Here is a 22,419-nt window from a genome sequence, read left to right on the forward strand (position 1 = left end):
AAAAAAAAACTTTTTTACGAGGTCATATTAAACGTCATTATTAAATTGAGTCAAAGGCTGGGATGGCAGTTTTATTAGGAATACCACATCCCAATATAGATATAGGTTAGCAATTGAAGAATTTATAATTCTTCTCCAAATATAATTACGTCTAACTTTAAAAAAGACGTACGGAATGCTACAACTTGGTTGCGGAATTACTTTCGTTTCTTTACGATACGGTTCTATGAATAAAACGTTACTAAATCTGATTTAGTATTTTATAAGTCTCCAATGAGAAAATAAAAACCCTCGTTAGTCTGTTTCTATACCTAGATAAGAGACTTGGGTAATATTCGTCTTGCTTGTAAGTAATTCGTTTGAACTGGTCGGTTTCTGCTTAGCGGTGAGATTTGCCCTGAATCTGATAATACGGCTGTGTTCATGGCCCATCAACAAACATTTGTACAATCGACGTTCAGAATGTTTGTTTTCGTGAAACGATTTTCGACTCTGTGTAGTATCTTTGGCCGATCTGATTTAAAAAGTTCGGAAAATAAAGGGGCGTCTTGAGCCCTTTAAAAATAAGCTGCACAAATGCGTCTCAGAAAGTGTAGTTGGGCATAGACATGCTGCCAAAACATAGGTTTCTATAGCTTATAGCACTATAAGGTAAAATGGACACCATCAGCATGTAATATCTCATATTTCCTTGTTTGTGTTATAACAATTAACAACGCTATTTTAGAGTTTTAAGGATATACGGTGGTAGTTCTGTAAATATTTCCATCAGTTTACAACGAAATGAGACGATAAACATGTGTCATCTTACCCCAACCTACAGTAATATGATGAGTCAAAAAGTAGGAATACCCTTACGATGTTACGACACCACTGTAAAGTGCGAATCAAACGTAGCGAGTTCTCACTAACACCCAAACGTTATCTTTTACTGTTGCAACATTGCGGTTATTTTTCTTTACTGTTCTAACCTGCTTACAGATTGAATCTCTAAAATAATGAGCATACAAAAAGCAAAGATAGAGTATGCACTGCTGATCAAAACGATATAATGTAAACAAGTCTATAACCTATATATAACAACTCGGCGCATAGCTTGGTTAGTATCCGGGTATATGCGTGTATTAAAACTGGATTCAAAAATAATCGATGCTACAGCAGCAATAGTGACGTCACATGAGACGACAATTAATCTTGACCAAGAGATATTATTTGCGGAAGAGAAGTTATCAGATTTGAACCTTTCCACTCGTTGTGGATCCTGAAATAATCAAGGCGACCACATATGAAGCTCCATGCGGTCTGCATAGAGCGCAGTAGAGGATGGTAAGTGCTTCGATAATAGGAGTTAAATTTTGGGCGAAAGAGCGCACGAGAAACGGCGCGCAAAAGACAGGGTACTTGGTATATTTTAGTCACAATGCTTATATCAGCTTTAAGGAAACTCTGGTAAGTGGATTTTACAATCACTTGACAACTGCATGCTAGAGACTGCACTTGAAAGCATCCACTTTAAATTTTGATTTGAATAGTCAAGAAAAGGCCCTCAAGAGCTCCTGGCAAAACACAATAGACGTAAATTAAAAAGTGCTGTTTGCACCGAGCAGTAAGAGTATAAAGATATATCGAATATAGTTGTAACAGACCATCTTCTAAAGCCGCTTTCTGTCCGATAAAACTCGGATAATACACCCCATGCCTCCTTTGGCAGCAACCTGGGAATAAAACAAAATTGTTTCTGATAATGGTACATATGTAACAACACTTGAAAAAAACTCCTACAAATATTAAAGAATTTAAGTTACTGCATGTGGATTGTGGAAAATCTTACACATATTCTCAGCCAGTAGCCCTCTACCACCACTAGTGTTTAATTTACCCATGGTTTAGCAACCACCAAGCGGTGCCCAAGCACCTGGTTTATGGTTGTAGCAAAAGTTATTGAGTTGCATAGAAACATACAGTAGAAACTTACCTTTTCATGCCAAGATAGAAGATACCCACATTGCTGGCCATCCAGGCCGAGAGAAAATCCTTTGTAAATATATTTCATGATCGTGTCCACTTCTTCAACACTTAATGATTGCAATGCACCAGAAATTTCGCTCGCTTTTATCGTGGAAATAACACGAACAAACAGAAGAGTTGCTTTTTCCTACAACAATGTATGGGATGGTTACCTTAAAATAGATTAAAGTCTCCTAAACTATTTGTGGCCGAAATGTTTTTTTTTTTTTTTTTTGTTAATTTAGTCTTGGTACATATATATATGGTATAGAGATCCTCATGGTTTTCCAAAACAGAAGCACTTATGTACAGAACTCTTTATTTTTCAAAGAGCCTAATTACATATTTTGATAACCCCTGAATACACATGTGGATAAATTGCTCCGGAAAAACAGAAATATTTGCACAATACCTACTGACTTGTGGGTTACCAACATACCTTAACACTTGCATCTTTGGTTCGCACTGGTGGATTCTGCAGACAAGCCTTCAATGCATCCACAGCCTTTCCTCCCATGAGAAGATTATTAACATTATTTGCGTCAGGACCTGTGTCTCCCTGGTCTGTCTGGTCATCCATAAACTTCTCCTCGTCATATTGATCAACATCAATCCTCCGGAAAGCATTCGAGCTCGTGTTTTTCGACATTTTCTTCCGGCAGAAAACACAGAGACAGAAATTGACTAGTAGCTCTTAAGCAAGTTTCAAAAGCAGACAAACGTCTGAAAATAAACAATGTAAATGTAACTTTGGCAAGTAGATGTCATTGAAAATAATAATAAGCATGAATATTAAACAGTTGGACTATTACATAGATATTCTGTAGCAGCGTATAAGAAACAAATATGAATACATAATAAACAAGTTAAAAAGTTTTTATCTTCGTTTCAGTTCTCTCATTTCTTTAGGTACAACCAGATATTTCTGTGCAACTCTCAAAGCAGGTGAATAACCATCTGCGTATGAATTATCTTCAAATAAAACTGAATAATCCTCATGAGCTGTGGTTGGTTGTTTACTGATTACTGCTCGATAAAAACATGTTGTTTGCGGGTAGAGTGCCATGACAAGAGCTCCTTTAGGGAACAATGCCTCCGGATCCGTCTCAGGATTTGCTTTCCATTGAGCCAGAGGAACAACCCTTCTTTTGCTCAACACATGATGCTCCCTCCCTTCTTCATCTATATCATCAACTTCATACTTTTGCAAAGAAGAGTTAAATGAGACAACTTCAGCTAATATCCATTGCTCTTCTGCTTCATCTGTTCTAACTCTCGCTGCCACTTTGTCTCCTGGCTTCGCGATGTAGTCAGGTCCAGCACTGACAGCACCACATAATGGGGGAACTTTTTCATTTGGCTTTCCAATCCATAGCGGCAGTGTTTGTGCGGATTTCTGCAGCATGCTCATCAATACACCACGCCTCATACTTTTCCTTGGTTGATCATCCAGTGGGTTATAACTTGATAATCTTGCGGCAATTCGCTTTTCTTCCTGAAGAGCTTTGATTTTGGCAATAATATCAAGTCCCTTCTTTAGAAGATCACATTCTACATCTGCATCATCAAGAGCCACACTGTACAGGTTCCTTAACTTTTGCTTAAAATACGTCGAAAGCTTTGCCTCCCCTTGCATTTTTTCATGCGTCTTTCCAATAGTTTCCAAATTATTATTGCCTTCTTCTCTTTGTTTTTGAGTGTCTTTTATTATATCATGAAGTTCAGACAGGAGTTCTTGCACTCGGTTTTCGCATTCTACAAACGTCAATTGATTGTTGTTGGTATTAGAAGAGACAGAGGCAGTTGCAGAAGTAGGTGAACCTCCACTACCATCCTGCTTCACCCGTCTTAACATGATTCTACATATAAATATGGTAATATATTAAAACATTGTTTAGCTTAAATTAAAAAAATATATAACGATTGCTGTCTGCTGACCATTATATATATATACAACTCAAAATGTATTGACGTGTACATTAAAGGTTACGTTACGATACAGATCGTCCGATATTACACTAGTATACTATTAAATTTAAACATAAAACAGTATTAATTACACTAAAAAGTAAGTTACGTTGTTACAACATGCTACAATTCTCCCAAATATGTATTTTTAGCACTTCAAAATGCCAACGTATTTAACTTAACACACCCTATCGTCACCTGCGTCTGCTGAAGGAAATAGCAAACAATATCTAAGATATCTAGGAGGCAGCAGAGGGTGGTTGTAGTGTTGCCGATGGAATATTTCGTGTATCGCTCTAAAAAATGTAATACCCTTTTTCGATTTTTGAACAATCTAAAACGTCTCGAAAGTTTACAGACCATATTATTCAAATATTTTCAAATAACAAATTAAATAAAAGATATCTGAATTGGAAAAATAGGCACGTTATTTAAGAACGTTTATAAAAAGGAAACACTGTTGCGGATTCATTGGTTTGTTGGCGAGGTTTGGAACCTTGGCTCCTTTTGAATTGAAGTCTTGAAATGGTGTGTTTTGTATAAGTTATCGTTGTTAATCTATGTTATTATGGTCATATGTCAAAGTTTTCGAACGAAATATCCTTCTATGCTAATGGATGTGTCAGTAAAAACTAATATAGCACAGCAATTTGTTAGAAAAACGTAATTTTACGGCTTAGCAGTAGTGGTTAATATTTAAAACAGACATTTTTAGCAGATAGTTTAAACTGTTGTACCCACAGGCTCGTATCAAAGCCAAGGAACTGCGTGGAAAGTCGAAGGACGAGCTGCTTAAGCAGCTAAACGACTTCAAGCAGGAATTATCTACCCTGCGGGTTGCGAAAGTGACCGGAGGAGCCGCATCAAAGCTCTCAAAAATATGCTTGGTCCGCAAAAGCATCGCTCGTGTCCTCACGGTCATTAACCAGACTCAAAAGGATAACTTGAGGAAATTGTTTAAGGTAAGCCATTGATAATCTAATCTATTGTGCATTTAGTATGTGGTTAATATTGCATTATTTTTTCAATAATATTTTGTTGGTTATCATGCCTGCTACTAAATTAGAGATTTTGCTGAATGCGTAACAGATAGTGTCTCTAAAGAGTGCACAAATCCTATTTACAAAGCTTACCTGTACAGGTAAAATAAGCGTGACCAGCTTGAGCTTATATATATGCTATACATATCACTAAATAAAAGAAACAACTAGGGCCTAGGGTTTTCATTAGTTACCACAAAAACCATGCTGTTCGCTGGTGCATATTTTAGAGACATCTATAAGAACAAATATCTGTTTCATGCAGGGAAAGAAACATAAGCCTAAGGATTTACGACCGAAAAAGACCAGAGCCCTGCGTCGTCGTTTAAACAAACATGAAGAAAGTTTAAAATCCGTAAAAGCTTTGAAAAAAGCAAGACTCTACCCACAGCGACAGTTTGCAATCAAGGCATAAGGTTCTAATAAACCATTTCGGGATATACGTGCTGTGTTTAATTGTCTAACAGAAAGGGTTTGTTATATTAGATCAATTACCTTTTTTATGTCAAAACAGAATGTTGAACTAATAAATGTAAAGTGTTTCGACGTATTTTAGTAAAGCCAGTTTAAAAGTAGTTAATAGTAGTAAGTTGGTAGCTGTCAAGTTTGGTGTTAATGTTGGAAAAACCGACCAGCGAATAGGAATTACGTTAATTTAGCATGATGGGTAGAGTTGATCAATAAATTTGAAAAGGTGCCCAAGAATAAGTACAGTGAAAAAAAATGAAACAACTCACTTACACCACACAGCATTTCAGCAAAAGTTTGAACATTAAGTGCACAACACAAATTACATCTGTATTCCTAGTTTACAGTTTGGTGATACGTTGCATGTTCAATATAGCACCAACAACATAAATATGGCAATCGCAAATTGTCAATAAATTTTTCGCTTGGTCAGGTACTAAATAAAATCACTGATAAATGTGCAAGAAAAGGAGTCAATCAATCCACCAGTTCTTCAGCTAAAATAAATGCATAAACATTGTCTCTTTGGGAAAATGTTGCACTTTTTCACTGAAGCTTGTTGCTTGACATTTTTCTTGAACGTGAACTATAAGAAAACAAGATATTAAAAGTGATGCATTTGCACCCAAACATATGTTACTTGGCTTAATGTGAGTTATTACTAGTTTGTTGCTTAAACAGCTTAATGTATTTTAACAAGACAAATAAGAAGGCAAGAGTTGTTACCGTGATTCTTGTCTTGAGGTTGTGTATTCAAACCACATAATATTTGGAATTAGTGTTGAATCTCTTATCATAAAAAATTCACAAACTCTCCATGTTACAACAAATGGGAAGAAAGGAGTAAGAAGAATCTGAAACAAAGGTGAAATATTGAATTAGTACAAAAGAAGGTGCAAGATATGCTTCCTGCATTGGGTCTCTTTTGTAGATTTTTTTCAACAGACTTTAGTTACTCCTTTTTTAATTTGTTATTTATACCTGCAAAAAAAATAAAAATTACGTATAGTTCAAATCAAATGTAACCAACAATATAAGCATGAATCTACAAATTAATGAGGATTTTGAACAATTTGCACCATGTGTAGTTTTAGCTATTTGAAATCAAGCGGGATAAGAAAGGGAAAGTTTAAAATCCTTGCTACTTTTAAGTAATAAGAAATTTAATATTAGGAATACATGTAAACAAAAATCAAAATCCAAAAAATAAGAAATTCACCAATTAACCGAATATGCTACCTGTGCTACAGCAAACCAGGAGAGGCCAAGCATGGTACCAAATATGCAACCCCACACAATTTGATTGACAGTATGATAGAGAAGATACACCCTGCTGTATGAGACCACACACCCAGCAATAACGCACAGGGCAGACATACAATGTTTCCACATTAGATCCAAAGTTGTGTTGTTGTTATGAGATCTGGATTGAATAAGTGAATGAAACTTACTTTATCCTTGCGGGGCCAGAAAACGACAGTCGTTATCACATGGGTTTAACACCTTGTGCCAGCTTACGAGTTACCATGTATGTTACTTTGTGAGTGATAATTTGTTTTTTGGGAATTTTTTTCATTTTTTTATGTATGGCTGATAATTTGGAAACCCATTAGTGAACACTGGGTTGGAGCAATTGTCGTTAAGTGTCTTGCAAGTTTAAACTTAGAATATCAACTATTTATAGATGTGATACAGTGCTGAAAATTATTTGTATCAAACAACATATTGGCACTGCAATAATGCTATACTGGCTGCTGCCTGCTGCCTAAGAAAACTTACATTTGTATTAAAAACCAATGCGTATAGACACAATATAAATAATGGCAAGTGCCTATGGACATTATACATAATTACCTAATGTAAATAAACAGGATTAGGTATGTGAAGAAAAACCATGAGAATTGTGAATGCGATGAAGGCCAACCATGCTTCACGTTTAAGGTGGTGTGCCCAGAATCTGGACGAGGTTCTTGTACTATGTGTTTTACAATGTAGTTCACCATTTCATTAAGAAATATTCCAATAAAAAAGACAATCTAAAAGAAAGAAAGAGTGTAACTTGCTTTATCCTCGCGTGGCTAGAAAACGGCAGACGGTAATATAACACGACTGTTTATTACTGCTAATACGTTAGAGGCATGTGCGCTAACCAACTGTGCCATGGCGCCGTAAGAAAATACATTATACATGTTACGGTAAATTATTTGTCCCACATTTATTGAAGTTAGGTACATGTATGTATAAAAAGTACTTTTATTTCTATATTTCTATAATAAACAATGAAAATAAATTGCCTTCGCTACATCATTGTCATGTTAAGTACGATATAAAGAGTTTTACATTAAAAACCTGTATGCAACAAATACAAAACTAGCGGGGATATTAAATTAATAACAATAAGGTATTGCATCATCAGAAAGCAACATTTGTAATGAGAAAATTAAAGGTTCAACTTACTGTGTGAATTTCTCTTCTAAAATAAATATGTGTGAGAAACCCACTTAAAACAACAAACGGAAAAAGACTGGTCCATGCGAGAAACTTTCCAAATTGGTCGCCTGCAAATATATATTATGATGTGAAATGCAATTTTTAAAACGAATTGTATAGAAAATATGACACTACCTTTTTCATATTCAACATGCGTAAATGACACAGGGGTCCAAACGATGTCTAAGAAGTTTGACATCTTTACTGATCAAAAGTTAAACTTTAATATTGCAAATACCAAAACCATTTGCCGCCTACTACAAACTATAGAACCAAACAAACAAGAGAAACTCGAAATCGACTTTCTGAAATTTCTTATGTGGCGGAATGCCAACTTGCATATTTAGGTAAGGTCTCAAAATTAAACAAAATAAAAACCCGATTATTCGTCATTACTGGTTAATTATATTGAATTAAACTTTTTCAGATTCATCATTTAAACAAATTGTTTAGTTAAAAACAAGAAAAGTCTCAATTTATAAGTGATACTGGTTCGTAATTAAAGATTGTAGACATTACCTAACTCACATGTGTTATGTAGCAGAGCACTATTGTTTACATTTTATCCTGCATTGGTCCACTATTAGCGATTACAGCAAAAGTTAAGACACCAAATTAAACAATAATTTCTTTGTTTATAGATTGAACAGTTAGATCTAATAAGCGTGATACGAATACTTAGAAAGGTTGGTGGAAACAATGTTTAAAATCGTTGTCGGGTGCTACGAACAATTAGTGATCGGATATACTGTAAACATAAAAAAAGGGGAGGACGAAGATTTGACGCTGACATACGAAACAAGCTTTACAGATCATGCACAAACAGGTTGCATTAAATGTTTGACATCTGGGAAATCGTATGTTGCAGCTGGTTCCACTGACGAAACGATTTGTTTGTACGATTTAAACGAAGGGAAAGAGCTTGGATTCTTACAGGTTGGCGATGTAACTTTATATTTAACCCTTAATGGCTCGTTATCATTACTATAAGGTTGTCATATATTTTGGATTAGCCACAGAATTGACTGCAGCGATTCAGAGATAGTACTAAGTACGAAAACTGTCCATTCATAATATTGTTCTATGATAGAATTAGTGCATACTGTCATTGATGATCGTTCACTTTTTTGAACAGGAATATACACCAACGATTGGCAAACAAAAATACTGCAAAAATCCCAATGCAAATCTGCATAATGTGTAACGTTTAACGCGGATACACCTGGGGTAAAACCTCTTATTGCATTCTATAACACATATTTGTTTTAAACAGGGTCATGAAGGACCAGTTAATCAAGTTATTTTCCCGGATAAGCAGCGTCTTATAAGTTGCAGTGATGATGGAACAATATCTGTTTGGGAGGCTCAACCATCAGGAAACATGATAAAGTCATTAAAAGGCATGTTTAGTTTAACTGCTATTATACATCACAGCAGATCATGTAACACCTTTCATCCAACTACAGGTCATAAAGGCCCAGTTACGTCACTAGCTGTTCACCCATCCGGGAAACTTGGGATGTCAGTTTCGCCAAAAGATGGAACACTAAGGACATGGAATTTACTCACAGGCAGATCTGTGTATGTTAAAAATATAAAGAAAGAAAGCAAAATTGAATTTATAAGGTGAATATAAGAATAAACATACTACACCATTGACCTATCTAAGATATGCTTGAATTCTGTTTATGAAAACATAATGTAACAAACTAATCAACAATGTCTTATATACAACTTTACAGGTGGTCTCCGGATGGAAAATATTACATTTCTGCTTCTCCTAAACAGCTGAATATATTTGAACTTGAGAATGCCGAATGTGTGTGTGAATGTGACTTTGATATCCCAGTTCTTACCATTGAGTTTCTACCACTTAATCAAACTCAAATGAATCGAATTGTGGTGGGCGATAATGGTGGAAATATATCACTTTACGAAATACCATCTGGAAAAAAGCTTTTAAGCTACAAGGTTTGTATTGTGTCTATTGTCTGGTTTACAACCTATTAAAATATTTGTTGTAACTTGTAAAGGAGGTGTATGAAACCCCTGCCACGCAAAGATGAATAACTTATTTATATATTCAGGCACATGAGAACAGAGTCAAATGCGTTAGCCCAATGGTCACCCCAGAAGACATTATACTTAATGGAACATGGCTAGTGACAGCTTCTTCCGATGAATGTGTTAAAGTATGGGATGTTTCAAACTCTGAACTTGATCAAGAAAAAACACCAAGTAAGCATACAGTTTCAATGCTGCTATGTCTTTGTTTTTAACGTAATTGACCATAAATCACCCACTAAGTTACATACTTGTTAACTCGTAAGCTGACACGAGGTATATGAAACTGAACACTTGTGTTATAACGTCTGCCGTTTTCTGGCCATGCAAGGATAAAGCAAGTTACATTCAAATGGATGCAAACTAATATTAACCCTTGTATCTATAGACTGCTTGCTGACCATACCCACAGGAGCTAGACTGACCTGCGTTACAGTGTGGCCGAAAACTGAACCAAGACTTCCTGCGTCAACTGAAAGTTTAGACACAAGTGAATCAGCTACAGAAAGTAAGTTGAGTGAATGGATGTAACTTTCTGTATGCTTGTGTGGTAATGATTATTGTATAGCTGACAATTTAGACAAGACATTAGTGACCACTTGGTTGGAGCAATCGTCGTTAAATGTTTGCCCAAGGACACTCACGCCCACAATGATAGCAGCGGCAAACCTTGAAGTTGAACCCATAACTTCTGCGTTAGAGGCAGACATGCTAATTAACTGTTTCGCAGCGCCGGAGTTGCTGATTAAAAAACAATACAAACGTTTTAAACATCACATGTTTATTTAGAGAAAACAGCAAAAAGAAGAAGAAAGCGAAAAAATTCGGCAAAGCGGAATCCAAGCTGATATTGAAGCAAGTTGTGGCAATGTGTTTGTCAATAAATCTGTGTTTATATATTTGGGGTGATTATTTTATTTGAACAGTGGTTTCTCAGTAGATGGTTAAAAATGGTTGTGTAACAAAAGTATTGGAAAATTTAAACCCCTTTAAATATTACCTAAAAAAATAAGGCTGGCTGTATAGGTTTATTTACACCTATCTTATGCTGTACATTTTAAACCATAATAAATATGCACCTGGGAAAAATCCGGTGTGACGCATCATGAATTATCCAAAACAAATACACAAAATAATAACTAGTATATGCAAATTTAATCCAATTTTTAATTGGGTAGGAAAACTTTGTTGTATTGCAGAAAACAAGCTTAGCTTATGGAACTATTAAAACATAACACATTGCAATCTAACGTTATCACAGTCCGGAAGCAAATAAAGATAAAACTACGATTATACAGTTTGTACACATCAATTTATAATGATACATCAATTTAAAGTGAATAAACAAAAAGATGTGATATCTTTTAGAAATCATTAAAAACATCTAAATATCTAAACCAAAGGTAGATTAAATAATTGTTCCATGTTGTTAAAAACCATATTAGGACAAACACAAACAGGTATATAAAGTCTATCTCATGCTAATTTTGATTAAATAGAAGTAAAGCAACAATTTTTGAGACTATTTTTAAAAAAACACGATAATGTTATTGTATTGTTGCTGTTTAAAGAAGAAGAATCTACTGTAAGGTGGTTGGCCGCATGCAAATTTTAAGTGTGAATAAATAGATAAAATACAACTGTGGGTTTGTGGCAATGCAAATGTATGTGAACATTAATTATTTATAACGTGTGTAAAATACTTAGGTAAAATATTCATTGTGTTTTGTAGTATTATTGCATGACACATCGGGTGTTGGAACTTGGCATTGATCCAATCCCTTCTATTTTCGGTTTCTACAAAATTAAAAGTAACCATGTACCATAAGTAACTTTACAAATTATTATTTACAATATGCCTGGTAGCAGAAGTAACAGAAACTAATATATACGTGGTTGGTGAACTTAACAAACAGAAAGTTAAAAACTTAGCAAAACAAGATCACCAATACATTATGCTCACCGGTGATGGCAAGGCTTGATATTTCTCTTTAATAAACTTGATTTTGTGCTCGGGAATGTTTGATTGACTCAAGTTCAAGGAGCGGACACCGCATAAACCATGAGCCAACGCAGTTGCTCCGTTTCCAATTTTGTTTGCGCCAATGTTGATGGATTCAAGCTGAAAATTAATGTTCATTTTTAGTTTAAGTTTTCAGTTCTGGACACTGAGTTGGTAATTACCAGCGTAGTTGTAAATTGTTGGCAATTTTATGCTGATAACATGAAATAAAAACCAGCAAACTTAAATACATGGTAACTCATAAGCAAGCACAAGGTGTAAAAAACAGGACACCCACCTAACAATGAATGTCTATGTCCTATGCAAGGATAAATAGATTATATTCATTCTTTATACAAACACATAAATTGTAATAGTTAAACATAAAACTCACTGGAACGTTGAGTTTCTGCAAAGCTTGCCCAAGTTCGGTGGCACCAACTTCAGTGAAACCACAATCCCACAAACCAACTTTCCTCATGTTTGAAAGACCATCAAGAAGTTTACTCAACCCTTCATCTTGTATCTTGTTACAACTGATGTTGAAGTGTTCCATCTAAAAATATATTTAAGAGAATTAGAAACAGTCAAAGTTAAGAGACACATTATCAAACGGGAAAATCTCATGCTTTGCTGCACTTAGGATTTTTTACTGAAGTGATTCGATTTTACATTTTTTAGAGGTTGTTTTATTTCCTAGAAGGAGGCACTTCCTTAAAAGTTATAACCCACCCTTTGATAAATAAAAAAAAAACAGTCGTGATAATAAGCTAAAAAGTGAAGCAATACGGAAGGGGAGTGTTATGTTAAAGCTTATGGTTTCAAATAAATCTCACAGGTGTATGCAAATTAGCTGCATAATCTCCAAAAGTCTCTGCCCCTTTTGGACCGATGCCACATCTTTCTAACAACAACTCCTTAAAGTGATCCAGATGGGGAGCGAGTTTGGAGGCTCCGAGATCACCAATAGGATTGTCTTGTAGGTTCAAAGACGATATCTGGACAATAACAAAAACATTGATTAAAATTAAAAGTGATAGTTTAAAAAATAATTTTATAATTGTAGTAGCAGGCTTAAACATCTGATGAGATCCATGCTGTTTCCTGTTAATCTCTCATTACTTCTCAAACCATTTTGTTGTCCCCTATAAAATCCAAAGTTGTCTATATGTTGTCCCCTTGAAGTTGTATGCTTCTGTCCCCTTTTAACTCCTTAACTTTGTCCCCATTGTTCTTTATATATGTTTTCCACGTTTTATTTTATGAGTATATAACCTAAGCCTTGTGGGGTTTTTGGTTTCATTACACTTATGTGCTTCTTGTGTCAACCTCTTTTTGAACTGAGTGACCTTGAAACTTTCGCATGTCAACTCTGACCTAAATCTCAAGTCCAATAACAAATCATGCTGCAGGATCACGAAGTAAAATGGAAAAGTACTGTATGTATAATACAGTCACCGAAGTTATAATTTATTAAACCTTAAAGCCAGTAATGCAATCTGTTTGCTTAAACCAACACATTACAAATAACAACACTATATACAATGTCAACTTACAGGACACCGAAGACCTTCTGCCAGATAGCCAGCTCCTACACCATTAATGTCACAACCGATTAGTTTAGCACCCTCAATGTTGGAAATACACTTTGCAAAGTGTTTGGCACCAGTTTCACTTATTTTGGTGTGGCTGAAATTGACAGCTGGGATCTGGAGAAAGAGAATTATAAATTAAATTGCTGATGTTGTGTTTTTATGATATAGGTCTATCGTTTTCAATTAATTCATTTAAGCAATAAAAGCACAAAGGTATAAACTACAAAACATAAATCCTTTTCATCTATTCACATACGATAATGAAGATTGGTGTAATTAGGAATAGAGGATGCAGTTATCAAACACAAGTAAAATATTGGTGGATAAAGTTTATCCGCAGTGCGCGTTTTGTTTTGTATTGTCCTTTACTTCTAAAGTTTTTTTTATTTCAGCGGGTCCGGAATAATTTGCAAGGATTTGCTGTCAATTTATTTTCAAAACATTTACCTTATTTTGGGATTTAGTGATTGCTTCTGTTAAACTTTGAAGATGGTTATCCGACAGATCCCATAGTTCAAGCGTCAACGCATCTAATCCACCAGCAATACATTCATTAAGATCTTTCACCACAGCGTCAGTTACTGGCGATTTACTCGCATGGAACTGGCTCACCTTGTAAAGGAGGTGATATAGTTGGATGGGGAACACAGAAGCTTTAGCACATTATATCTAAAAATCCTGATTGTGTTTAAAACAATTACCAAAGGTCTGTAGGAATCGTGAAGCTACGGTTTTATAATTCTTTGAATGTTCTTAGTTTACTACCAAATGGAACTAGAAAATAGAATAAAAAAGTGCCCAATCTTCCCCCACCCTACTATATGTTTTAACTTTAATTACAAACTTATTAAGAGACCACAAAAAATTCAATAACAAAACTTACTTTGATGTTTCTACATTCCTTTATGCCATTTAACAACGTGCTTAGAGCGTTGTCACCAAATCTGATGTTAGAGAACTCAGTTCCCAAATTGAGCTTGTGTGTTCCATATAGGTTTTGCAGAAAGAAAGCCAAGCTTGCGGCATCACTGGGCAAGAGTAAGCCCGATATGTTCAATGAATCGGGGATGGTTGTAGAACAAACTGCGCTGGTGATTTCTGGGTTGTTGGCTTCGTACAACCAACCGCAGACCTGTAGTAGCTTAGGAGTTTCAACGCTGTCGTTCACAAAAACTTGTTGAAAATTGGACATCGCCATTTCAATCAGAATCTTCTTTTTGGCTTCATAATCAGTGACTTGATGGTAGGATGGTATTTGGCTTACTTCATCAAATACAGTTCTGTTGCACATGCCAAACATGAATTGTGTAACAACGATCCCATGTGCTGAACAGAACGTTTCCTCGTGTTTCTTGAATTCGTCTACTGGCATGTAAAGAATACCGAAGCGAGCTGCGTGATATTCCTGGAGGGTGAGATGGGAGAAGCAGCTCGGTGAATCCAACTGATGCCGTGACCGGATTTGTTTGTTATCAACATGAATACTCAAAAATGCATTCGCACTTTCCTCAGAGAGATCCACCCTTCCATAATCCTCACAGCTGAAGATGTATTTCCTCTCAATAAATCCGTTCCACGCAAGGTGAGCAATGTAACTCGACTGTCGGACGTCTCCACTGGGTTGGATGTGATCAGAGTCCAGGTACGTTTTGAAGGAGATGGTAAAAACGTGGGTGGTTGATTGAATATGAAGTTGTTCTGTGCTCAACAGACTCCTACGCAGTGTCTCCATTGTAATAATGCAGTTAACAGGAACATAACAGTATGAAGCAATGTTTGGATGCTCATGGAGGTATTGTATAACCGCAGCAGCCTGGAGGCCACAAATTTGATGGCAGATGTCTTTCTGTGAATCCAAAGTAAACCCATTTACCTCAAGCACAAATTTTGGCCGGTAATTGGGAGACAGCTGAAAAAACTGCCTGACCCGCCCGACCACCACTTTGTAGGCAAATGGAAAGAAATTTCCTTGAAGTATGTTCTTCAGAATAACTTCGCCTGTGTGTCGGCCATACAGGTTGCAGTTGCCAACTTCGGAAGAGAGAGATACATTGGCTTCATCAATGCCATCGATAATGATCATGACTTTGGGATTGTTTTGGAGCTCCTCGAGTAAGAGTCGATCAACTTCTTGCGAATGCTGGAAATCTGGTAGACAGCTGGTCAGCAGAAACTCAAGAGCATTGTTGTACTTCCTCTTTAGATCCAGGGAATTTACCTTGATAACAACTAAATATTCCACTTCCGGACACATTGTCCCTTGCAATACCTTCTGGGTCAAAATTTGTGAAAGTGTTGTCTTCCCAATCCCAGGGTGTCCTACCACCCCCAGTGTATGCCCGTGCTTCTTAATGTAATTGTGAGCAGCAGCGCCAACACGTTGTGCATCACGCATGGCTGATTCTTCTGCTTTCTTAAACAGATCATCAATAACTACATCACCGTGAGGTCTCTCAAACATTTTCTCAAGCGCTTTACGTGAGGGGTGGGCGGCATCTTTTAAGTCAAGACTCGCTCTTTGAAACGTTGTAGACACCTCAAGAGAAACATACTTCAAAGCTTTCTGTAGCTCAACCGGGGACTTAAAATGCCCCGCAAACACCTGTGCCTGTTCTCGCAACCTTCTTTGCAAATCTGTAGCTTTAAAATAAAGTTATTGTTAAAGTATTAAACATTGGTACAAAATACCAAAGTTTAAGACAAGTAGTAATTATTATAACATCTGTTTAAAAAAGTATTTAGTCAACAATCAATAAACACATTTTGAATTGTTTTCTAATCTTCCCAGCAAGCTTTCTACTTCAATGTATTAGATTACGAATCAAACACAATGAAATAAAGCCATTGGCTTTATAGATATTCAACCAGAACATAAAAATCTACAAAGCTTTATTCTTACTTATTCTCTGTTTCTCCGGTTTGCCATCATTCGTTAGAGTATATATGTGTGTGTCACCACTTGTGTTTATGGTGATCTGTCGACTTATTTTCGGCTCATGAGTTGATTCTGAACATTCGTTCCCATTAACGTGCACGTCATGAAAATTATTCCCTTGGGCCGCAGGTTGTGAGTTAAATGCAACGTCATCAGTTGCACCACTGCTGTTGTTTCCGTAGAATCCCTTGAGTTGAGTCACATCCTGTGCCATACAACCAAAGCTTCCAATCTTTAACAATAATAGAAACTAAAGGTCTCGTGATAGGATTTTTAAATAAATAATAATCATAATACATTGGTCTTTTATCGATAAAGTAGCTTTTAACAAACAATTTGCTAAAATGTGAATACCATTGTATTGTCACTATGTTAAAAAAAGTACTTGGTGTCTCAGTTTATTTATATTTTCAAATTATTGTACATGTACAATTGATTCCTTTAGAGAAACAATAGCTTACTGAGTGACGCTGGTTTGAATTCTCATTGTTCATTGAGTAGGGGAGTTTTGGTTCTGGGGTAAAATATGAGTCAGTGCTAAACTAATAACACACATGCGTTATTAATATGGGGAGTAATGGCTATCAGTGTGCTTTAACAATTTACAGTTAAACATATAGCATGGGAATAATGAATAAACTTGTTCAAAAGTTAGGTAAAGTTTGTACCAAATGGGAACCAAATGATAAAGAATGTAAAATGCAAATATTGCCGCCTACATGTTGTTCCATAGGTTCATACTCACAAGGAATATAATGTTACAATACAAGTCTGTAACACATATCAAACGTACCTGTTATATCAGATAGGGGCGCATGTTCCATTTGGCTGTAAGGTAGTTTTGGTTCTAAAGTTATAAAGTAGAAAATTAAGATAAAGTTAAACCTTTTTACCATACATGGCGTACCTGTGTAATCTTCTTTATTGACAACATGAGTAAACTGCAAAAGCATGTTCGTTAGCAAATTGGAAATATCATATTACATATGAGCTATCTTGTTTAAATACACTCATACCTGTTTGAACTACATACCTTACTATGTGTATTGAAATTTACCTGTCTTGTTTCTTCTGGACATTGCTCAAATACTGAAGCAATTGGAGTCTTAGCCGCTGCAAAGATATAAAAATGTGAATACGTTTCTGACTTAATCAATCTAAGAAAATATTATGGATTGTAAAAGTAAATATTAGAGTGTTGTGGCTTGGTGGTTAGGCATTCGCCTGGTAATCAAAAGATACTAGGTTCAATGCTCGACTCATACGACTACCATTGCTGGAGTAAATGTCCTTCGGCAAAACATTAAACAAACATTGATAACAAGTAACTGGTCAGTAGGCATGAGAATTATAAAACAAAACACCTGTGTTATAACAGCTGTTACACGCAAGTTTAAATAAGTATCATGCAATAATACCTGTTTCACTGCTTCCATGTTCATCTAATCTTGAACCAACAGGAGTCTTCACAACTATAAAGGGATAAATTATTACTTGGGTTTTGTAAACTGAAGCAATTTAACTTTATTTTTTAATAGTTACCAGTTTCATTATCCGATGACTTGACACTCCTGCTAATCTGTAGAAAATAAACAATCATAAAGTATTAGAGTAGTTACTAATTAGTATTTAGATACTTGTTAATGTACATTACTTTGCAAAATATCAAAGAACTTGTCGAGGATAAAGTAAGTTACATTCATTCACTTGTTTCGTAGATGCATTATTAGTAAACACCATTATTGGTAGTTTTCCTATAGTCTATAGATGCAACTTGTTTATACGCAAGTGTTAATGCATCTACACTGGCTATAATGACATAGTTACGAGTTACCACACATGTAACTTTGTTTTTATTTTATGTTGTCTGGCTGACAGTTTACAAAATCCACTAGTGACCACCTGATTAAAGCATAAAATGTTAGGAAACACACACTAGTGGAGCATTGAACTTGGTATCCTTTGGTTCTGATATAATACTTGAATAACCAGTAGGCTTGTTAATAATTTGTTTATTTAAAGTAGAATTATTTTATGTAACCTTTTAACTCTTACCAAGGGAGATGAATCTGACGCAATTTTTGGGAGGTTGTTCATTGTTGCATCATCTAAAAATAGTTGTAATCAACCAATTAGTCATTCACTTCAGCCTGTATTTCCCTCTAATTGCATAGTAACTTGTTTGAATCAAAATTTAGTAACTTAGTGGGAGTTCACCATATATTGCATGATTTTTTGTATTTCAAACATAGCTATGGGGGGCAGGCCCTACTAGTTATTCTACAATGGGTGTTATTATGATTTTGCACACCACATAATTATCTACATAATATTTGTAAGTATTAATAGTACATTTAATTTACATAAACAGTAAACACAACAGAACCAACCTCTGTAGTCATGAGATGACGCCATTACTATAAGCCCCTACATTTACAATAAGGGTCCTACAACAATAAATATAAAAGTTATAAACCAATTAAACTAACAATAATATAATGACACTGTAGTTGTCTCTGATGGCAAGTTACGACTGGGACCACTGTATAGTAAAATACATTATATGCTAGTTGCTATGTGTATTATTATAATGACAAGATTGACGTTGTATTTTTACGTATTCGCAGGATGCTTCATCGAAACTTTTGAATGTTTAATTACTTCCGCTAACTTACTCACGGTAAACATTCACATTTCCTGTTTGGCGTGTTGGGTTTCGTTTATTAGGTTTGTCCTGGGTACACCGACTGCGTCAATTAATTTGTCGAAATTATTACGTCCTGGAATGGAGGTACCTGACCCTAAACCTAACAGAATTTTATCAAACAAGTAATAACACTGTCTCGTGCCAATAACAAAAACGTATGTCCAAAAACTAAAATTCCCTGTATTTATTATTTGGGAATTCCCCGGTAAAACACAGAGCTAGGAAAGCATTTTAGCTTTTTTCAGCCTATGGGCCTACTTAATAGTATTAATAGGCCATGGGGTACCTTATGTACTATCTATAAAGTACAGCTGCTTATTTATTATCGATGAAAAACGTGTCGCACATAAAATATTTTCACCCAGAGCAACAAAACACACCAATCAACTGCGGATGTATTTATTATGCTGCATTCAAATTTAACGATAATACCATTAATATAGCAGTGTAAATTAAAACATCAGTCGCTAAAGGCCTCCAGGAATCAACTGCCTTCTGAAAAATTAAAACAGAATTAAAATACCTTCATAATTTATGTGGCTGGCGTTGGTGGAAAGCCACTACGGCACGACAAGCCCCCAGCCAATGGTAGTGGGTTTCTACTTAGGTGAGAAACCCTTGCGGGATGTTACTGTCCACGCAGGTTAAAGAAACCCCAATAGACAAAAATGATACAACGAATGCACATACACATGTGCACGACAACAACGACAAAAAGACAAAAAGAATACAACGAGGTGCAAATCGAAACTGAGGAATTAGCATGCAATATACATAACAGCTCAATCATATCAAAAATGGGCGGTTACAAAAAGTTAGTTAATGCGTACATAATCATTGAAACATCTTCAAAGAAAATATGGTTCAAATCCTGAAGGATAACCAGCTGCAGTGTACAAATCATTAAATGTCCAACCACAAGGAGTCGAAGCCAATAACGGCTCCGCATGTCCCAATCACGTGACAAGTCGCCATGTTGGTACCGCGATACTCTCGTCGTATCTTCACGCAATATAATATCGTTCGGATGTTAAACACGGCTTCGACCGTCATGAAACTGCGTCAGGTTGTTACGAACCGCACTAATAGTGATCTAAGTAACCGAGCGTAGCATCACTGTACCGGTAGTGACCTAAACGAGTGAGCGCAACATCACTGTGCCGGTAGTGACCTAAAACTAGCGTAGCATCACTGGCGGCGACGTCCACGCAACAACCCAACGGTAACGTAACTCAGTCTAGAACCGTGACGTAACCGGACCGAACGCTGGACCCTAAAGACCCATCGATGTATAGCGTAATTGTAACGTGGCCAGCGTTACAATTAGGCTTTTGTAAAAAAAGCAATATGTTAATGGGCACAATTCACTATTAAAAAGGAGAGATATTAGATATACAAGTCCAGAAGTTTAACTGCGTGTATATTATAATGCGCGTGGATATTACTTAAGTATTTGTGTACCAACACGCCGATCTTATCAAGTAATTAGGACAATGCAGAATCGCTAAAAGAATCGACCTTTGCAGAAGAAACACACAATGACGTGTACAACAACAAAATCCGATCCAGCAAGATGTTTGCCATATAGTTTCATTGCAAATATTTCAGTGACATGCAAAATGCACTAAAGTAGTGACTGACAAAAAGGCTGGCAACATTAGGTCCAGCAAAAATAAGAGACAAACACAAATCCGGCAACACTGTAAGAGTGCTCCAGCAACCACACCCCAACAACACACTCCTAAGCCTAAGCAAAACCTCAAACCGGCATCCTTATCGTCGTCTTCGTCTTTGCACTTCGTCTGCAGAACAACAGTAATTTAGGTTATTGGGGCAAAATGGTTCAGGTCTTTTATCAACCGATTTGTGATTAAACAAGGAGTTTTTACAGAATTATAACCATAGCAGTGATACTGTATATAAAGGAATGTTCTTAATTGTTAAGAAATTGGGGATATTATGTGTCTAACGGAAGCCATCTTGCTCTCTATACCGATTCGTTTCATATAGTGGTGTATAATTTGCTTTAACTTTCCAACAAACGTTTATTGCTTTGGAAACTATAACGTTTATCACTTTGAGAACTAACTTTAGCAAAATATTACTAATATATATATATATATATATAATAAAAGTAATATACACTATACCTTGCGCTTTTTTCTGCAGCAAATACGCTGTCTATTCTGTAACAATAAAATAGGTAAATGTTGGTTTATATAATGACGTCACAATTACCTTTATTCCCGAATCGCGCCTTCTCCTCTTGATCCTTCGTGACGTCACATACCATTCTCTAAAATATGGAAAAAAAAGCTGTTTCAAGATTGTGACAAAACCAAACAACTTACGAGGTAGGTTCTTCTGTTGCGTCATCACCACTTCGTGACGTCACATCTTTGATAACATCTAGAAAAGAACTGGTGTACGTAACAATGCCTATTGTGATCTATACTTTACCAAATCTTTGATCCTCGTGCTTCACTTTAGGTAACAGCACGAATATATTTGAGATCAAAATTAATATTAAAGTGTAAGTAATGTGCCTTGCAACGACTCGAAGCGCGCATGAGGCCCCATGGAAAAAATGTCGCGAAAAGCAAGCGTATAGAAGAAACCGCAATGTGACGTCGCAAACGTGTGCTCTCGGGCGCGAAACTCGCTATGACGTAACAATTGCGAGCAATAACGAAGCAGTTACGACGCGATGTCATACAGACGTATTGTGTGTGACGTAACGCAGCGAATCTGTAAAAGGGGTCACGTCGCGAGTGACTCGTGTAACGGAATTCCTAAAATAAATTTGTTAAATATGAAAACAGATTAAAATTAAAATAAGAATACCAATCGCAAGGCACATAACTAAAATTATTATAATAGGTTCACACATACTTATGTAATAGGCTATATACTCATAAATAGTCATATTATAGTGCAAGTACATTAAATAGTGTATAATTAAGTATTAATACTAAACAGTAGCAATAGTACTTAACTTTAACTCTTGCAGAAGAAACAAATATAATTGTAGCAGTCGGGATTTGCTATGTGCAAACCACGCAGCCTGATATGCACCGACCCTACACTAGGTCACTAGGATTTCCGCACTTAAGCGAACGCGACGCCTCACAATGCCTTCTTCC

General features: G+C 36.0%; 7 protein-coding genes across 11 annotated transcripts; 2 read left to right on the forward strand and 5 right to left on the reverse strand.

The window, feature by feature from the left end:
• Positions 1–1,100: 1,100 nt before the first annotated feature.
• On the reverse strand, positions 1,101–2,657 carry LOC149731749 (actin-related protein 2/3 complex subunit 5-A-like). The gene is made up of 3 exons (XM_089884356.1): positions 2,447–2,657; positions 1,976–2,155; positions 1,101–1,715 (listed from the first exon to the last, which is right to left on the reverse strand). The coding sequence occupies exons 1-3, from the start codon at positions 2,654–2,656 to the stop codon at positions 1,653–1,655; spliced, it is 453 nt and encodes a 150-aa protein (XP_089740482.1). The 5' UTR covers position 2,657; the 3' UTR covers positions 1,101–1,652.
• Positions 2,658–2,729: 72 nt separating this feature from the next.
• On the reverse strand, positions 2,730–4,187 carry LOC149731750 (SAGA-associated factor 29-like). The gene is made up of 2 exons (XM_089884339.1): positions 4,163–4,187; positions 2,730–3,866 (listed from the first exon to the last, which is right to left on the reverse strand). The coding sequence occupies exon 2, from the start codon at positions 3,860–3,862 to the stop codon at positions 2,885–2,887; it is 978 nt and encodes a 325-aa protein (XP_089740465.1). The 5' UTR covers positions 3,863–3,866; positions 4,163–4,187; the 3' UTR covers positions 2,730–2,884.
• Positions 4,188–4,354: 167 nt separating this feature from the next.
• LOC149731751 (large ribosomal subunit protein uL29-like) lies at positions 4,355–5,457 on the forward strand. The gene is made up of 3 exons (XM_089884358.1): positions 4,355–4,503; positions 4,719–4,937; positions 5,281–5,457. The coding sequence occupies exons 1-3, from the start codon at positions 4,501–4,503 to the stop codon at positions 5,428–5,430; spliced, it is 372 nt and encodes a 123-aa protein (XP_089740484.1). The 5' UTR covers positions 4,355–4,500; the 3' UTR covers positions 5,431–5,457.
• LOC149731752 (dolichyldiphosphatase 1-like) lies at positions 5,278–8,309 on the reverse strand. The gene is made up of 6 exons (XM_089884347.1): positions 8,109–8,309; positions 7,941–8,041; positions 7,338–7,519; positions 6,723–6,906; positions 6,210–6,337; positions 5,278–6,069 (listed from the first exon to the last, which is right to left on the reverse strand). The coding sequence occupies exons 1-6, from the start codon at positions 8,170–8,172 to the stop codon at positions 6,030–6,032; spliced, it is 699 nt and encodes a 232-aa protein (XP_089740473.1). The 5' UTR covers positions 8,173–8,309; the 3' UTR covers positions 5,278–6,029.
• A 250-nt stretch (positions 8,310–8,559) lies between these two features.
• On the forward strand, positions 8,560–10,936 carry LOC149731753 (p21-activated protein kinase-interacting protein 1-like). The gene is made up of 7 exons (XM_089884326.1): positions 8,560–8,909; positions 9,247–9,373; positions 9,440–9,599; positions 9,716–9,944; positions 10,061–10,211; positions 10,426–10,545; positions 10,827–10,936. The coding sequence occupies exons 1-7, from the start codon at positions 8,673–8,675 to the stop codon at positions 10,883–10,885; spliced, it is 1,083 nt and encodes a 360-aa protein (XP_089740452.1). The 5' UTR covers positions 8,560–8,672; the 3' UTR covers positions 10,886–10,936.
• On the reverse strand, positions 10,802–19,528 carry LOC149731754 (NACHT, LRR and PYD domains-containing protein 5-like). 5 transcript variants are annotated; one of them, XM_089884255.1, is made up of 17 exons: positions 19,249–19,528; positions 18,960–19,016; positions 18,625–18,677; positions 18,112–18,148; positions 17,988–18,041; positions 17,627–17,682; positions 17,477–17,510; positions 17,363–17,416; positions 17,031–17,083; positions 16,534–16,801; positions 14,518–16,274; positions 14,082–14,246; positions 13,596–13,748; positions 12,876–13,037; positions 12,434–12,595; positions 12,001–12,159; positions 10,802–11,834 (listed from the first exon to the last, which is right to left on the reverse strand). In XM_089884255.1, the coding sequence occupies exons 2-17, from the start codon at positions 18,982–18,984 to the stop codon at positions 11,772–11,774; spliced, it is 3,255 nt and encodes a 1,084-aa protein (XP_089740381.1). In that variant the 5' UTR covers positions 18,985–19,016; positions 19,249–19,528; the 3' UTR covers positions 10,802–11,771. The 5 variants fall into 5 exon arrangements, with proteins under 5 accessions (XP_089740381.1, XP_089740383.1, XP_089740382.1 ...); XM_089884257.1 differs by lacking the exon at positions 18,960–19,016; XM_089884256.1 differs by lacking the exon at positions 18,960–19,016 and having other exon boundaries at positions 19,245–19,528.
• A 131-nt stretch (positions 19,529–19,659) lies between these two features.
• LOC149731755 (uncharacterized) lies at positions 19,660–22,296 on the reverse strand. Its single transcript, XM_089884359.1, has 3 exons — positions 21,515–22,296; positions 21,427–21,462; positions 19,660–21,078 (listed from the first exon to the last, which is right to left on the reverse strand). Exons 1-3 carry the CDS (start codon positions 21,650–21,652, stop codon positions 20,881–20,883), a joined length of 372 nt encoding a protein of 123 aa, XP_089740485.1. The 5' UTR covers positions 21,653–22,296; the 3' UTR covers positions 19,660–20,880.
• Positions 22,297–22,419: the final 123 nt, after the last annotated feature.

Source organism: Ciona robusta, chromosome 9, assembly GCF_009617815.1.
Source record: "Ciona robusta chromosome 9, ASM961781v2".
Classification (NCBI taxonomy): Eukaryota; Metazoa; Chordata; class Ascidiacea; order Phlebobranchia; family Cionidae; genus Ciona; species Ciona robusta.

Coding starts and splice junctions, on each gene's coding strand:
- LOC149731749 (XM_089884356.1), bottom strand. CDS start 2,656: ATGTCGAAAAACACGAGCTCGAATGCTTTCCGGAGGATTGATGTTGAT. Junction 2,156..2,446: donor CCAAAGATGCAAGTGTTAAG/GTATGTTGGTAA, acceptor ACATTGTTGTAG/GAAAAAGCAACTCTTCTGTT. Junction 1,716..1,975: donor TTCTATCTTGGCATGAAAAG/GTAAGTTTCTAC, acceptor TTTTATTCCCAG/GTTGCTGCCAAAGGAGGCAT.
- LOC149731750 (XM_089884339.1), bottom strand. CDS start 3,862: ATGTTAAGACGGGTGAAGCAGGATGGTAGTGGAGGTTCACCTACTTCT.
- LOC149731751 (XM_089884358.1), top strand. Junction 4,938..5,280: donor ACTTGAGGAAATTGTTTAAG/GTAAGCCATTGA, acceptor TGTTTCATGCAG/GGAAAGAAACATAAGCCTAA.
- LOC149731752 (XM_089884347.1), bottom strand. CDS start 8,172: ATGTCAAACTTCTTAGACATCGTTTGGACCCCTGTGTCATTTACGCAT. Junction 7,520..7,940: donor TTAGAAGAGAAATTCACACA/GTAAGTTGAACC, acceptor TCTTTCTTTTAG/ATTGTCTTTTTTATTGGAAT. Junction 6,070..6,209: donor ACCTCAAGACAAGAATCACG/GTAACAACTCTT, acceptor GTTTTCTTATAG/TTCACGTTCAAGAAAAATGT.
- LOC149731753 (XM_089884326.1), top strand. CDS start 8,673: ATGTTTAAAATCGTTGTCGGGTGCTACGAACAATTAGTGATCGGATAT. Junction 9,374..9,439: donor CATGATAAAGTCATTAAAAG/GCATGTTTAGTT, acceptor ATCCAACTACAG/GTCATAAAGGCCCAGTTACG. Junction 9,945..10,060: donor AAAAGCTTTTAAGCTACAAG/GTTTGTATTGTG, acceptor TTATATATTCAG/GCACATGAGAACAGAGTCAA.
- LOC149731754 (XM_089884255.1), bottom strand. CDS start 18,984: ATGGCGTCATCTCATGACTACAGAG. Junction 18,678..18,959: donor GTCATCTCATGACTACAGAG/GTTGGTTCTGTT, acceptor AACTATTTTTAG/ATGATGCAACAATGAACAAC. Junction 18,042..18,111: donor GTCATCGGATAATGAAACTG/GTAACTATTAAA, acceptor ATCCCTTTATAG/TTGTGAAGACTCCTGTTGGT.
- LOC149731755 (XM_089884359.1), bottom strand. CDS start 21,652: ATGACGCAACAGAAGAACCTACCTCGTAAGTTGTTTGGTTTTGTCACA. Junction 21,463..21,514: donor GGCGCGATTCGGGAATAAAG/GTAATTGTGACG, acceptor TTATTGTTACAG/AATAGACAGCGTATTTGCTG. Junction 21,079..21,426: donor GCTGCAGAAAAAAGCGCAAG/GTATAGTGTATA, acceptor GTTGTTCTGCAG/ACGAAGTGCAAAGACGAAGA.